A 16,956-nucleotide genomic window follows, 5' to 3' on the forward strand; every position below is an offset into this window, starting at 1 on the left:
TAAGAAGAAAAAAACAAAAGATTTATGTGAAGAGGAGGTCGAGGAGAGAATAAGAATGTCTTGTCAAGACATTGGAGGGAGAATACAAATCTACTCTATTTCTATAAATATTTTTGAAACTATAAGATTTTGCTAAATATTTTGTAAACTAACCATATTTATTTAAATTTCTCATTTTTATTTGTAAATGATAAAAGTAAAATGTCAAAAACTCAACTTCCAAAAATAGTGCATGTTTTATGAAGTTTTTTCTAAGAATGGCTCATTTGTAGAGTAGTTTATGATGGATGATCCACCTCATAAAATCAAATAAATCTATCCACCTCATAAAATCAAATAAATCTATCCACCTCATAAAATCAAATAAAATCTATCACATGAGTATAAGTCCCATCTGATAACCATTTTTTTCATTTTTTTTTTTTATTAATCTAAGGTATAACTATTTACTCCCATAAGAAACTACTAAAATGCTTTTTTCAAGAAACAAACTCCCGACAGTAATGTTTATATACTTCACTAGAAAGGGAAAAACAAATAGTTTTATTTAAGCTTTTTAAATATATATCCAATTGAATCGAATTGTTTAGTGTTTGAAACTCCATTCGCATTGACCACCCTTAGTTAACATTAAGGTATATTTGGACCTTTCAAGAAACCAAAAGAAATAGGAAAAAAAAAAAAGAAAAGAATTGCATTTTGGGAATGATGGATTTAAGCTTGAAGTTCTATTAAATCATTTATCCAACTGCTGGCTTTACAAGTTACATTCAATTTTATTCGAACGCCATAATTTACATGATTATAGGCTAACAAAAAGAAAGAAATAAAAGAGAAAAGAGAGTGTGAAAACTAAGCTTGTTAGCTTGAAACTCGGCTGCAAACCTAATTCATTTGCACAGAGTCTTAAGCAAAGAAAATACAACACAGAAGTAAGGACTTAACTTCAGTTCTTGTGTTGCAGCCTTCCACTTTCTGCACCGGCATACGGATCAATCTTGACGTTTACAACTGCTGGTTTCCGAGCAGAAAAGGACTCAGCTAGTGCAGATTTTAGTTCCTCGGGTGATTCGACATAGTATCCTTTACCACCAAACGCCTCAATCATTTTGTCATAACTAGCTGATGGGACAAAGGAGGTCGGAGCAGGATCGTGCTTATAGGGTCCAGTAATTTCTTGTGGTGTTCTCCGGTCGCCACCATATACACCACTGTTGTTGAAAACTATCACAACCACTGGCAACTCATACCGCACCAGTGTCTGTAGAAAACCAGAAAAATGTACATCAGATGAGAAGAGATCTCCCACCTAAAAGGAAAAGCTTCTACACTTGGAAGTAGACAAGCACAAAACTTGTCTGGTTGGATTGGAAAGACACATAGAGACATTTTGCAAATAGGAAAGAAAAAGAAACCATCGGTTTGTTTCTGAGATCTCATTTGAATAAATGTTCTGAGATTATGAGGAGCAAAATTGGCCAATTAAAGATTATAAAGAGCTCTTTAGAAAGAACACAAGGGAAAATCAAACACCATTTACAGTAGAACCCAAGTCAAAGTAAGATGTACAACTTCTAGAACTTAAATGGAGTTCTAAAACTCCAGAACTTACTTATATCACTTGCGAGTTACGACAATAATCGAAATTTCAGATTTGACTAATGGAAATTAGTATGGAGTGCTACGGTGCCTACTTAGGACATTAAACATTATGAGTCCAATATTCTAGGCCCAGTTGATCCGTGAGACTTGTTGTGACACATGTAATTTGACAAAACAATCATGGTGTTAAAATGAACAAAGAAAATAAATACACAAAGATCTAAGTACAAAAAATAAGGGAAATCTAGTAAGCCCCTGTGAAACAAACAACATATCGTACCTAAAATGAAATGAGAATGACATCTACAAACTCAACCATCAAAACAAGGAAGCAACCCGTTTAAAGACATCCTACAAAACATGACCAAGAATAATCCTAGAGCTACTGATCACCAGTGTCTACATGTTTTTTTCTATGTCATTCATGTTTACCAAGGGACAGCTGAAATGAAACATAGTAACCAACCAATAAACATTTCCAAACCAGAAAGTAACAATGATAAGCCAACATTGGAACGAACTACACAATGTTTTAATATGCAGGACGCTCTACAGGATATTCGTCAATCCAAGTTTTTTAGCGAACTACTCTATTCAGGATATTTGTCTTAATTGGAATGCTTTTATTTTCCCCATGTAATCGTGTATTTGCGAAATTTTGAGTTTGCTAAGTAGATATTTGTACTTGGGGTGTTATGATGTGTGAACCTAGCCGAGATATCCAAATGCATCTTTGATCATATGATTCTAAGTTTTAGTTGCTTTTTGCCTCATCCTATTTTGAACATTAGTCTTTTTTTCATTTCTTCGATGACAAGTCTATTCCCTTCTAAAAATATATGCAAGACTCTTCAATGAGTTAAGAATCAAATAATCATCATACAACATGAAACAAGTTGATGGAAGAAAAGTGCAAAGGGGAGACTGAATACCTCAACTTCCATGGCACTGAACCCAAATCCAGAATCGCCTTCCACTGCAACTACCAAACGATCAGGCGAAGCAACCGCAGCTGCAATGCAATAGCCCAAGCCAACCCCCATGGTCCCCCATGTTCCTGCATCCAGCCTGGTCCTTGGCTCAGTTTGAACCAAAACTGAACGACCCACATCCATTGTATTGGCCCCTTCAGAGACCAATATGGGTGCAGGGCTACCAACAGCCAATATAGCATCTCGAATGATTCTCATTGGCGTCAAGAAATTGAATGGCACAACATCCTTCGCCAGCTGAACTTCCATTTTCGCCACATTGTCCTTTGCCTTCTGCGAAATTGCTTCAACCCATGGATGAGATTTTCCAAGACAAAATGGGTCATCCTTGATCTCCTTGTTTATGGATTCCAATACCTCTTTTGCATCGCCAATCAAACCCAAATGGGGCTTTCTTAATTCAACTTCCTCCTTGCAAATATCAACCAAAATGAACTTCACGTCCTTGGACCATTTAGGCGGCTCGCCAAAATGCAACAACCAATTAAGCCTCGCCCCAACCACAAGCGCAACATCGCACTTACCAATCGCCAATGACCTAGCGGCGGTAGCCGCAAGCTCATGTGTATCTGGCAATAATCCTTTACCCATTGGTGTAGGAAGAAATGGAATTCCAGTAGTCTCCACAAGCTTCTTCAACGGCCCCTCAGCACGAGCAATGGCTGCCCCTTTACCAAACACAATCAGTGGCCGTTCCGCATGTTTCAACAATGAGATAGCTTCCTCAATCTGCGAGTTCGGAACTCTAGGAATCACTTCGCGATGTGCAAATTCCTCCGCTGCGGCCAATAATCTCTCCGCCTCAGACTCGGAAATAGTCTGATGCAAGACATCCGATGGAAGATCAAAATAGCACCCACCAGGCCGACCAGAAACAGCCGAATTAAGAACTCGAGCAACGCAATTCGGAATCTCGGAAATATCCGTGGCCTTCACGGAAATTTTCGAAAAGGGCTTCACAGCCTCCACCTGATCAAGCTCCTGAAAATCACCACGGCCGAAATCTCTTTGATCACAAGAACCAGAGATCATCACCAAAGGCCAAGCATTAACCATGGCGTTTGAAATCCCAGCAAGACCATGAACACAACCAGGGCCAGAAACAGTAAGCAGCACACCAGGGCGGCCCGTTAGATAACCATAAGCAGAAGCGGCATAGCCAGCCGATTGTTCGTTATGAAAGGCAATGAATCGAATTCCTAAAGAAACTGCCCTAGTGGCCAGAGAGGTAACAGGGATTCCGACTACGCCAAACATGCGGTCGACGCCGCAGCGGGCCAGCGCCATGGCGGCAAGAACGTTGCCGTCGATAGGACCGTGAAATCTGAGATCATTTTGAAGAGCTTCAGCTGAATCCCCCATTAGAGCTCGAGATTTTGCGGTAGAGAGAAATGGAGAGAACGAAAAGGCTAAAAATCTGAGATATGAAAGATGAATGATAGTGACGACAGACAAAATGATTTTGATTTATAAACAGCCAGCAGAGATTTCCGAGCTGTTTTTATGTAGACGAAAATACCCTTCCGATTTTATGTTGATTTATTTTATTTTATTTTATCATTTTTTGACATCGGTATTCATGGTTTGTTGTTTGGGTAATATGGGAAATACGAACATATTGTGCTTTGATCGACTGATCGTAGATAGAAAAGTCCCATTTTGTTTCGAGAAGTACTTTTTCTCGGAAGAAAAAATAGATTTTTCTTTTATTTTCTCTTTTGACGAAAATTTAATTTATAGTAATAAAAAAATTTCCCCACACTCTTTGTCAAAATATTTATATTAAATAATTTCAAAAACGGAAAGAGCTTGTGGGTCTATACTACACGACGAAATCTAAACGATTTCTTTTTCAAAATTTGGCATAGGAATGTTTAGATTTGACTTTGCTACACGATCGTTTAGATTTGTCTTGATTTATTGTTTTTACGTAATCCTTTACATTTTTTAAATGATTTTTTTCAAGATTCTTTATGGATGATGGTTTAAATTTTGCTATTTTTTTTACAAGATTTGATACACAATCTTTAACCAAATAAAGTTTGAAAAAAAATAGATCTTTTATATTTGATACACAATCTTGAACCAAATAACAGTTTGAAAAAAGAAGAGGAAAAGAAGAAAGTTGATAGAAAAAAAGAGATAAAATTCGCAGATGACAAAGTTCACACCCGAAGACGTGAAGAAAAACATAAAAGAAAGACATAAAAGGAAAGGGCAAACATAGAATATTTAAAAAATAGTTAATTATATGGGTTTTATTACATAACATAAATTGATGATTATATTAATTTAAATCATAGAATTCTGTAAACAATTTATTTTAAATTTATCAATTTATATCATATAGTTTGAAAAATATTAGACAAGATATTTAATTTTTTTATTAAACTTTGAATTTGTTAGAAGTGAATCAATTTAAAATGTTCACTAGAATTATATTTGGAAATGTCACATGCATCAAATTACATAGATGTAACTTATTTAATGTCGATTTAACAAAATTAATAATTATAATTTGAATAGACAACTTAAAAATAATTAATAGAGAGTTTAAATTAGTTTATTTATAAAAGTTTAGAACTCTATTTAATAAAATTACAAGTGTCAAAGTTTATCTTAAACATAATACAGGGTCCAAATGAAACTTATAAAAATTTATGATTTAAATTAATATATTAATATAAGTTTAAGATTTAAATTAATATAAAATTTAAAAGTATAAATTGATATTTGTCTTTTACGATATAAGAATTATTTTAACACAAGAAATTAAAAACTTTTCTATTAAAAAAGAAAAAAGAAAAAACATGTTATAAAATAAAGAACAATATAAACAATAATAACAAAAAAGCAAAACAAGATAATGGAGTAGAAGAGAGAAAGGAAAGAATAACAATTAATCTCAATCGTAGCGTGTTTACAAAGGATCTCTACTACCTCTATTTATACAGTTATGAGAATATGGTTACAAGACCAATCATAAACAGGAGACAATAAAGTTAATGGATGAATTTGTAACCTAAGAAGATTATAGACATCTAATAATATTTAACTTTAATTTAGAATATTCATAATACTCTCCCTTTAAATGTCATTATATAAATAAAAGGGTATTTTAAAAAATATAACAAAACGGTAAAATATTTACACTACATAAAACAATTCCAAAAATGAAAAAAGCCCACAAACCTAAGAAGGAAAATACCGAAAATGTCCCATCAACCACGTCGTCAACAACGCGCATAATATATTTGGTACACAATCATTTGTTTGGTACAAATTGTTTAGATTTGATCGTTTAGACTTAGATAGCCAAATCTAAACAATTTTTTTTCGAGATTCTTTAATTTGGTTATACGATCATTTAGATCTGGTACATGATCATTTAGATTTGATCGTTTAGATTTGACTACTCAAATCTAAACGATTTTTCTCCAGATTCTTTGGTACACGATCGTTTAGATTTTGTTAAACGATTTTTTCAAGATTCTTTTGTACAGGATCATTTTTTTTGTACACGATCGTTTAGATTCAAATCTAAACAATTTTTTTTAAATATTCTTTCCTACACGATTTTTATATTTGGCTTTATGCATCATCGTTTAGATCTTATGACAATTTACCCAAATCTAAACGACATTTTTTTAAGATATTTTATGTTTAGTACACAATCTTAAACAACCAAATAACAATTTAAAAAATAAAAAAAATAGATTTTTTATATATGATATACGATCTTGAACCAAATAACAGTTTGAAAAAAAAGGAAGAGAAGAAAAACGATGGAAAGAAAAAAAATCGCAGAGGAAAAGGAGAAGAATGGCGATAAAAGGGAAGCGCAAACTTAGAATATTTAAAAAAATGACCAACTTCATGGATTTTTTCATTTTGTTACACGGGCTGTAAATATTTAACCTGTGTTGTTATATTTATGAAAATTTTCCTAAAATAAATACATCGTTAAAACCTTGCTAGGAAAAAATCTGATAGAAAAAAAACCTAGTGAAGGAAAAAAGTATATCATTTTATATATTTTAATAATTGTCTCATTAAAAACCTTACTAGGAAAATCCAATGAGGAAAACCATAGTCAAGGAAATAATAGTGTAGCATTTTTACTCCCCCTCATTAGTACATCAATTGAGTTATCTGAGTTGTCACATTTCAATGTTGTGCTTCAACTTTACAAATGTTAGTGTGGGTAATTATGTCTTTGTAAATAAGTCTGCCAAGTTGTCTTTTGAAAAATTTTGTTGAATATTGATGTCATCATTTGATGTTTTATCTTCATATAAAATCACTATTGACTAGTTTCATACATCATCGATATTTCAACATGATTTAAAGTAGTTGTTTAGATCTGCTTCATAAGCTGCCATAATATAAAAACTCTTTTATATGTACTAAGTAGCTTATGTAAGATCTAGCACGCATGGGTTAGATAAATAACATGTATCTTCATAACCAACTAGATCAGAGTTAGATCTATTATAACAAAATAAATTCACATGAGCTAATTCTCAAATTAAATATAACATAGTTTAATTCTAATTTAATATCTTTGAAGAAATATTATTTTTTATGAAACAAAATTACCAAAGATATTACAACAGATAGCGAAGATATAAGTGCATACACTTATTTCTCAAATTACCAAAATTACCAAACTAGTAAAGATATAAGTGCATGCACTTATTTCTCAAATTAATTATGGTTCTTCATGACGTCAAGTTCTTCATTATCTTTCCGATACCATATGATATAAATTTTTTTCACACGACCAAGTGAATGAACCATCCTAGGAAAGTCCAATGATATAACTAATCTAGTTTTATTTGTGTTATGCTAATTTATTTGCAAAGCTAAGACAAAACGTATAATCTCAAATTCTTTCTAGAAAAGTTCTATTGCTCTTGAAATCTCTTCCGAAGTTCCTACTCAAATCATCAATAATATATAATAAATCTCAAGCTTTGCTTTCTTTTAAAAACATATGGATAAATAGGGGTTATTTTTAGGGAAATTTTCATAAATATAACAAACCGGTAAAATATTTACGGTCCCATGTAACAAAACTCATGAAGTTAGCCATTTTTTAAATATTCCAGATTTGTTTTTCCCTTTTACCGTCTTTCTTCTCTTCTTCGTCTATGAATCTTTCTTTCCATCGTCTTTTTCTTTTCCTTTCTTTCTTTTTTCCAAACAGTTATTTGGTTCAAGATTGCGTATCAAATATAAAAAATCTATTGTTTTTCAAACTTTTATTTGGTTGTTCAAGATCGTGCACTAAATATAAAAGAGTTGAAAAAAATGTTGTTTAGATTTGAGTAGTCAAATATAAACGATCGTGTACAAAAAAAAATAATCAAATCTAAACAATCGTGTACAAATAATCCTAAAAAAAATTCGTTTAGATTGGGGTAGCCAAATATAAACCATGGAGTAAAAAAAATAAACGATCATGTAGCAAATCTAAACGATCGCGTACCAAAATAATCTTTAAAAAAGTCGTTTAACCAAATCTAAACGATCGTGTAAACAAATTTAAATGATTGTGTACCGAAAAAACTTGAAAAAAATCATTTAATCAAATCTAAACGATCGTGTACTAAATCTTGAAAAGATAGTTTAGATTCGACTACCCAAATCTAAACGATCGTGTAAGCAAATCTTAACAATTGTGTAACCAAATTAAACGATCGTGTACATAAAATTGAAAAACTAAATCGTTTAGATTTAGCTATCCAAATCCAAATGATCGTGTATCAAACAATAACCAAATCTAAACGATCGTGTACCAAATATAGTACGCGCATTGTTGATGACGTGGTTGACGGGGCTTTTTTGGTATTTTTGTTTGTTGGCCTGTGGGCTTTTTCTATTTTCGAAATTGTTCTATACAGTGTAAATATTTTGCCACTTTTTTATATTTTTTAAAAGACCCCTTATTTTTAAGCTCTTATATCAATAAAAATTTAATAATATGATTATATTCGTTTGGAATATTTTATAATTCTATGATACTTGAATCATATGATTATGGTGCTTTTAATCCTTTAGAGATATAATTATTAATAAGTTGATATATATGTATAATGACTACATCCATAAGGTATATGTTAAGTTTTGTCATACATAGTCAGATATTTTAGATACACAGTTATGTATTGTATCCACCATAGAAGAACATTCTCTCCATATAAACACATATAAACAATACTAGTTCTTTACAATATTATTGTGGGATGTGTCTCGGTTTATATAATTCACTCTTATTCTATTTGGTTTTCTTATTACAAATACATGTATCCTACATGTTTGACATTCTCTAATGTCTGAACTACTAGTTCTCGTGATTTGAAAAGTAAATTTATTTTGATTAGATTGCTTCTTTTTACATAAGTCAATCCTTTCTATATCGCTATATTGTTCAATATGTCTAAGTATATATTACGTATTATCATAAATAATATCGTGAACAACATTGAATGACAACTTGTACACTTTGCAAATTGAAAAACAATATGAAAATTTGTCTAAATTATGGAGAGATGAAAAGAAAAAACAACCTGCCAACCTAACCTGGCCCCGGGATGGGATGAGTTGGATTAACCTTGCATATTGAACCAATAAGATTCACTTTTTGCCAACCCAGATACTTTGTGTTAGTTCATAATTTTCCTCCAACCTAGCCCAACCTGACTTATGTACACCCATAGCATACTAACAATCATTTCACATTCAAATTCTTTTTCAAATCTGATTCATTTGTAACCAAACATGTGTGTATGTGTGGATTCAAACGCAGTAAAAATTCATTTATTTCACAAACATTTTAAGGAAAACCACTTACAATCGGTGACCTCCTCATTGAGCCCTTAACCAACTCTTTGTGGAATCTGAACTCATATTTCTTTCTTATTACATAGTTAGAACGCCTTACACATTTTGCATCGCAACACCTATGTACAATCGCCAATTCTCATCATGTGCAGTCTTAACGCAGCCAATTCCTGTGGCTTGACATCTTAACGCATAGTTTTGCAATCAAGGTTTCACAAATACTGCCTCCTTATTAGAATTTTGTCCTCAAAATTCAGCAAGCTTAACGAAGAGTTAAGGATACTTAGTCTTCATTTGTTTCTTGTTTTCCCAGGTGGCTTCCTCAACGCCTTGATTATTCCACAAAACCTCGACCATGGAGATAATCTTTGTGTAACGACCCAACTTTTCCGGACTAAGCTGAGGTCACTACCAAATACCAAAACTCGACCATTCAACATAAAATTTAAAACGGACCAGATACGATTCATTAAAACATTATAAACCTTACAAAAGACAGTTTCGGGCCCTATTTAAAAAAAAATAATAATAAAAAAAAGTCACAAAATAAAATGTCAAGTCACCAGTCCAAAATCACAGTCAAAATATTCTGACAAAATACATAGCGGAAGCGAAAAGAAAACTAGACGCGTCCATATGGCCTTCACGCATCCTTCCTGCCTCTCGTCGGTCTGCCCCTTGCTGTACCCCTACCTGAAAAGTTAAAGAAGAGAAAGGGTGAGTATAAACATACCCAGTAAGGGACCCACTACTGGGCCCGTTAGGGGACATCAGTTAACTTCCTATTCGGGGGTACCCTACATAACAGTCTAGTGCTTCCGAAGGATGCACATATCAGTCTAGTGCTCCCGAAGGATGCACATATCAGTCTAGTGCTCCCGAAGGATGCACATATCAGTCTAGTGCTCCCGAAGGATGCACATATCAGTCTAGTGCTCCCGAAGGATGCACATATCAGTCTAGTGCCCCCGAAGGATGCACATATCAGTCTAGTGCTCCCGAAGGACGCACATATCAGTCTAGTGCCCCCGAAGGATGCACATATCAGTCTAGTGCTCCCGAAGGACGCACATATCAGTCTAGTGCCCCCGAAGGATGCACATATCAGTCTAGTGCTCCCGAAGGATGCACATATCCGTAAGGCACACTACCCCATAGATGAAGCTAACCGTTACCCCTCAGTCCAAACTAAACTGTCTACATCAATCACATCCCAACGGCATTCATATCACAGTCCCGCCATAGGCTTTGTCAGTCAGATAGTATAGGTTTAAACATCTACACCCTCAGTTGCTATATGCATTACCGATTCGTACGCCATTAGGGAAAACCCTAAATTCAATCGACTAACCAACAGAACCGGACTCACTGTTCTTCCCCGTCCAAACTCCATGAACCACATACAGACCAGTGTTTTACTACATACTGAACCGTAACTTTAAGGTCCATCAACATAAAATCTCAATCCACAAATAGCAGTCACAGTATAATTTTCATCAGACAAAATATAATATCAGTACTTAACAGTCAACACGCATACATATATTCAGTACAGTCACTAACGTGTAATCCCCTGTGGATTACTACGGTTTTAGCCTGGACTCGGGGTCCAGTAGTAGGAAAACCCTTACCTGAAACTCGGTTATGCCCCTCGATCGAAATCCACGCTCGACAGATCTACCTAACGAAACACGAAAGTTTTAGTTGATGACTTTAGTAGCAGTTGTTTTAAAAAGGTTATCCGTTGACTTACCCAAGGAAAGGAAGCTATCTCCAACCAGGTCTGCCGCGGAACCCGAGAACTTAAGCGTCAACTCTGTACTACCTTCAAGGGAGAAAAGTAGGGCCATATCTTAATCCAACATTCAAACTCGAATCGGACGAGGTAACATTAGGGAATTCATCAGAACAATCCTTACCGAAGACTCACCGTGAACCGAAGTGAAGGAAGGAAGGCTTAGGTGGCTCGGCTCGGCTCGGCTTGGACTCGGCTCGGCTCGGCTCGGCTTGGTTCTCGGCTCGGCTCGGCTTACTCGGCTTGGTTCTCGGTTCGGCTCGGCTCGGCTCGGCTCGGCTTGGTTCTCGGCTCGGCTCGGCTTACTCGGCTCGCGGCTCGGCTCACTCGGCTCGCGGCTCGGCTCGCGGCTCGCTCGGCTTGGGGCTCGGCTCGCGGCTCGGCTCACTCAACTCGCAGCTCGGCTCGCGGCTCGCTCGGCTTGGGGCTCGGCTCGGACAAGGATGGCGGCTCGGCTTCACGATCACCTCGGCTGCACGCGACGACAGACCAAAAATAACCCGGCGATGGCGGCGACGATCTTCGGCTTACACTGGACTCTATGGGTTGCACCGGACGGCACGGAGGAAGAGGCGTTGCTGGTGGTAGAGACCGAGACGGCCGGCGGACCCGTAGCTACTTAATACCGAGGGAGATCGGAGATGGAAGCGGCCGTAGCGGTGAGATGGAGGCGGAGATCGGAGGTGGAAGCGGTGCTGCTGCCGTCGGAAAAGAAGGAGAAGATTGAGGAGGATGGTGGCGGCGCTGAAACGGAAACGAAGAGGGAGGGAGAGAGACGGCTGCGGCGCCGGGCAGACGAAACGAAGAAGAAGGTGGAAGGGGGGCTCGGGCGTCGGGCGTGGAAGGGAGAAGAAAGAAGAAGAAAAATCGGGGGGGGGGGGGGCGGCGCTGAAATTAGGGTTTGTTTTTTTAAAAAAAAACATTTATTATATATATATATATATATATAATTCTTAATAATTATATAATATTAATAATTTAAATTAAATAATAATATATATATTAAATATAAATAATAATAATAATAATAAAGTAATAATAATAATATATTAATAACATTAATATTAAATAAATAATAATTTATTTTATTGTTTTAGAAATAACAATATTTCTATAATATTAATTAATAATAATATTTATAATATTAATATTATAACAAATAAAATAAATATTAATAATAATAATATAATTAATATTATATTATTATTATATCAACTTGCACTTTACATAAAACGAGAAAAATTTTACCTTAAATTTTCGGAGCGTTACATTCTTCCCTCCTTAGGGAACTTTCGTCCTCGAAAGTTTTATTCCTCGAACAGTTCGGGATAACGGGATCTCATGTCGTCTTCACGCTCCCATGTAGCCTCTTCTACCCAGTGATTCCGCCATAAGACTTTAACTAGGGGAATTTGTTTATTTCTCAACGTCTTCACCTCTCTAGCAAGCACCTCAACAGGTTGTTCAACATAGCTCAAGTTTTCATCAATCTCTAGTGGCTCGTAATCCACTACATGGGATGGATCTGGCACGTACTTCCTCAACATAGAAACGTGAAACACATCATGAACTGTCGAGAGTGATGGAGGCAACGCCAAGCGATAAGCTACAGGGCCAATCCGCTCCAGAATCTCAAATGGCCCAACAAAACGGGGACTCAATTTTCCCCTCCTTTCAAAACGCAAGACACCTTTCATAGGTGCTACCTTTAAGAACACCTTATCCCCTATCTCAAACTCAAGGTCCTTCCGCCTCACATCTGCATAACTCTTCTGCCTACTCTGAGCGGTATGCATGCGTGATCTAATCTTCTGTATCGCTTCGTTAGTAGACTGAACTAACTCAGGACCCATCAATCTCTGCTCACCTACCTCACCCCAGCAAACCGGGGATCTACAACATTTGCCGTACAGGGCCTCAAACGGTGCCATGCCAATAGTAGCCTGATAACTGTTATTATAAGCAAATTCCATCAAATGTAAGTGGGAGTCCCAGCTACCTGGAAATTCCAATGCACACGCTCGCAACATATCCTCTAAAACCTGGTTCAGACGCTCAGTCTGACCGTCAGTCTGTGGATGGAAAGCCGTACTAAAGTCCAACCTCGTGCCCATAGCAGTCTGCAAACCCTTCCAAAATTTGGAAGTGAAACGGGCATCTCTATCAGAAACAATCGACACTGGCACTCCGTGTAATCTCACTATCTCAGACATGTACAACTGTGCCCACTTACTAGCAGTATAGGTGGATTTACCCGGAACGAAGTGCGCTGATTTAGTAAGTCTGTCCACCACAACCCAAATCACTGTAAATCCCCTCAGAGTTCTCGGTAGCCCTGTAATGAAATCCATGGACACGTTCTCCCACTTCCATTCCGGTATGCTCAAGGGTTGTAATAAACCCGCTGGTTTCTGCCTTGGTGCCTTAACCTGCTGACACACCAGGCATTTACTAACAAATTCCGCTACTTCCCTCTTCATGTTACGCCACCAATAAACCCGCTTCAGGTCCTGATACATCTTCGTACTACCTGGGTGCATGGAAAATGGGGAACTGTGCGCCTCAGATAATAATTCTGTCTTAACCGCACTATCTGACGGAACACAGAGCCGTCTCTCAAACAACAGTCCACCATCAGAGGATAACGAGAACTCAGCCGTTTGCCCTGCCTCTGCTAGGCCACGTTTCTCAACCAGATAAGGATCGTTACTCTGAGCATCGATGATCCTCTGCCTCAAAGTCGGCTGTACCGTCAACTGGGCTAACTGCATAGTAACTGCCCCCACTGACACTGCAATCCCAGCCCGCTCGAGATCCCGATGCAATGGGGCCTGCCGGGTAATAAGTGCTGCTGAATGGGACACCTTCCTACTAAGAGCATCAGCTACCACATTTGCCTTGCCTGGATGATACAGTATCTCACAATCGTAATCCTTCACTAACTGAAGCCACCTTCGCTGTCTCATATTCAATTCTTTCTGAGTAAAGAAGTATTTCAAGCTCTTATGATCTGTGAATATCTGTATCTTTTCACCATATAAATAATGCCTCCATATTTTCAAAGCAAAAACCACTGCTGCTAACTCTAGATCATGTGTAGGGTAGTTCTGCTCATGACTCTTCAACTGACGAGACGCATAAGCGACCACCTTACCCTGCTGCATCAAAACACAACCCAGACCCTTCTTGGAAGCATCACTATAAATCACGAAACTGCCAGAACCATCAGGTACAGTAAGAACCGGCGCGGTAACTAGCTTTTGTTTAAGGGTCTGGAAACTGTCCTCACATGCCTTGCTCCAAACAAAAGGAGCTCCCTTTCTGGTCAACTGAGTAAGAGGAGTAGCTATACGGGAGAAGTTCTCCACAAACCGTCGATAATAGCCCGCTAAACCCAGAAAGCTACGAACCTCACTAACTGTGGAAGGTCGGGTCCAACCGGTGACTGCCTCTATCTTAGCTGGATCCACAGAGACTCCGTCCTTAGAAACCACGTGGCCCAGAAAGGACACCTGCTTCAGCCAAAACTCGCATTTCGAGAACTTTGCATACAACTTATTATCCCGAAGTGTTTGCAAAACCATACGTAAATGCTCCTCGTGTTCGGCCTCCGTCTTGGAGTATATCAAGATATCGTCGATAAACACAATCACAAAAGTATCTAGGAACTCCCTAAACACTCTGTTCATCAAGTCCATAAACACTGCCGGAGCATTCGTCAAACCAAAAGACATCACAATAAACTCGTAGTGTCCATATCTGGAACGAAATGCTGTCTTCGGTACATCCTCATCCTTAATTCTCAGCTGATGGTATCCCGACCGAAGATCAATCTTAGAGAACACTGTGGCTCCCTGTAACTGGTCAAATAGATCGTCAATCCTGGGCAAGGGATATCTGTTCTTTACGGTTACTTTGTTCAACTCCCTATAGTCAATGCACAGACGCATCGATTCGTCCTTCTTCTTAACGAATAAGACTGGCGCACCCCAAGGTGACACGCTCGGTCGAATGAATCCCTTATCAAGCAATTCCTGTAACTGTACCTTCAGTTCTTTCAGTTCTGCGGGGGCCATTCTGTAAGGGGCTCTGGATATAGGGACCGTGCCCGGCTCCAACTCTATGGCAAACTCAACCTCCCTGTGCGGAGGTAACCCTGGAAGTTCCTCAGGAAAAACGTCCGGATAGTCCCTCACCACCGGTTCTGACGACAGGGATACATCCGCCTCTCTAGTATCCACCACACTCGCTAAGATACCCCAAGTACCCTGACTGAGCAGTTTACTGGCCCTGATGGCTGAGATTACCTGAGGCAACGACTTTGACCCTCCTCCCTTAAATTTAAAACTGGCCATCGAGGGAGGGTTAAACGTTACCTCCTTACGTGAACAATCTATACTGGCGTGGTTAGCGGCCAACCAATCCATACCCAGGATTACATCAAAGTCCAGCATATCCAGAACTATCAGCGTTACCTCAATCACATGGCCTGCTATCTCAATCTGGCATGCTTTCACCTTTTCCTTCGACAACATACATTCCCCGGAAGGAGTAGATACTGACAGAATCTGGTGTAAGGGTTCTACCTCTAAGCGGGCATGCGACACAAATGCGGAAGAGATAAAAGAATGTGACGAACCCGAATCAAACAAGACTAAGGCGTAATGCCCCAACACTGGGAGCGTACCTGTCACTACTGTGCCTGCCTTCTCAGCCTCAGTCCTGTTGGTAGCAAAGACTCTACCCTGATGTGGAGCACCTGCTCCCTGATTCTGCGCGATCCCCGTGAGTCTCAACGGGCATCTATCAGCTGTATGACCCTCTTGCCTGCACTTAAAGCAGGTCCTGGTCCCGAATAAGCAACGGCCCAGATGGTGCTTCCCACAAGTGGTACACAACGGCTTTCCTCTGGCAGCCTCCCCTGCCTCAAAAGGTTTCTGCTGGAAGCTGCGAAACTCACCACCTGGTCTGAAATTCCGCTGTGGCACTGGAACAGGCTGCTGCTCAGCCTTCCTCTTCTGTCCCGACGTCGAACCTCTACCAGCGGTCTTAGACGAGTTAGCCCTCTCCTGTAAACTGAGATCCACTGCCAGGCGCAGTGCATCGGCATGAGTAGCGGGTCTGAAAGCTCGGACCAAACCCTGAATGTCCAGTCGGAGGCCTCTAACAAACTTATCAGCTCTGGCCGCCTCGGTCGCTATCATCTCGGGAGCGAAGCGGGATAACATGTCAAACTCCGCATCATACTGCTCCACTGTCATGTCACCCTGCTCTAAGTTCAGAAACTCCTGCCGCTTGGCATCTCTCAAACTGGCGGAGAAGAATTTCGCATAGAAACTCTCCTTGAACTGCTGCCACGTGATCTGACTCACATCACCACCTAGCATTCTCTCTGTAGTCTCCCACCATGCAGTACCTCTGTCAGTCAACATAAAAACAGCACACTGAACCTTCTGATCCTCAGGGCATTTCATGTAACGGAATATGGTTTCCAAGGACGATAACCACATCTGAGCCCTGGTGGGGTCCTCCAAAGACCCATCGAACGTCGTGGGATTATACTTCCTGAAATCCCTCAGATGTTTAGCCTCTGCCGACAACTGATCCGGCACAAACTGAGGCACAACTGGTACCGGAGCCGGAGCTGGAGCAGGAACTGGTGCTGGAGCTGGCGCTGGAGCTGGCGCCGGAGTTGGCGAGGCAGGCTTCTGCTGCTCCCGC

At 38.7% G+C, this 16,956-nt stretch overlaps 1 protein-coding gene across 1 annotated transcript; it reads right to left on the minus strand.

The window, feature by feature from the left end:
* Positions 1 to 706: 706 nt before the first annotated feature.
* On the minus strand, positions 707 to 4,107 carry LOC103487508 (2-hydroxyacyl-CoA lyase). The gene is made up of 2 exons (XM_008445851.3): positions 2,535 to 4,107; positions 707 to 1,261 (listed from the first exon to the last, which is right to left on the minus strand). Exons 1-2 carry the CDS (start codon positions 3,954 to 3,956, stop codon positions 947 to 949), a joined length of 1,737 nt encoding a protein of 578 aa, XP_008444073.2. The 5' UTR covers positions 3,957 to 4,107; the 3' UTR covers positions 707 to 946.
* Between the last annotated feature and the right edge of the window lie 12,849 nt (positions 4,108 to 16,956).

The sequence above is a fragment of the Cucumis melo genome, chromosome 7 (assembly GCF_025177605.1).
Source record: "Cucumis melo cultivar AY chromosome 7, USDA_Cmelo_AY_1.0, whole genome shotgun sequence".
Classification (NCBI taxonomy): Eukaryota; Viridiplantae; Streptophyta; class Magnoliopsida; order Cucurbitales; family Cucurbitaceae; genus Cucumis; species Cucumis melo.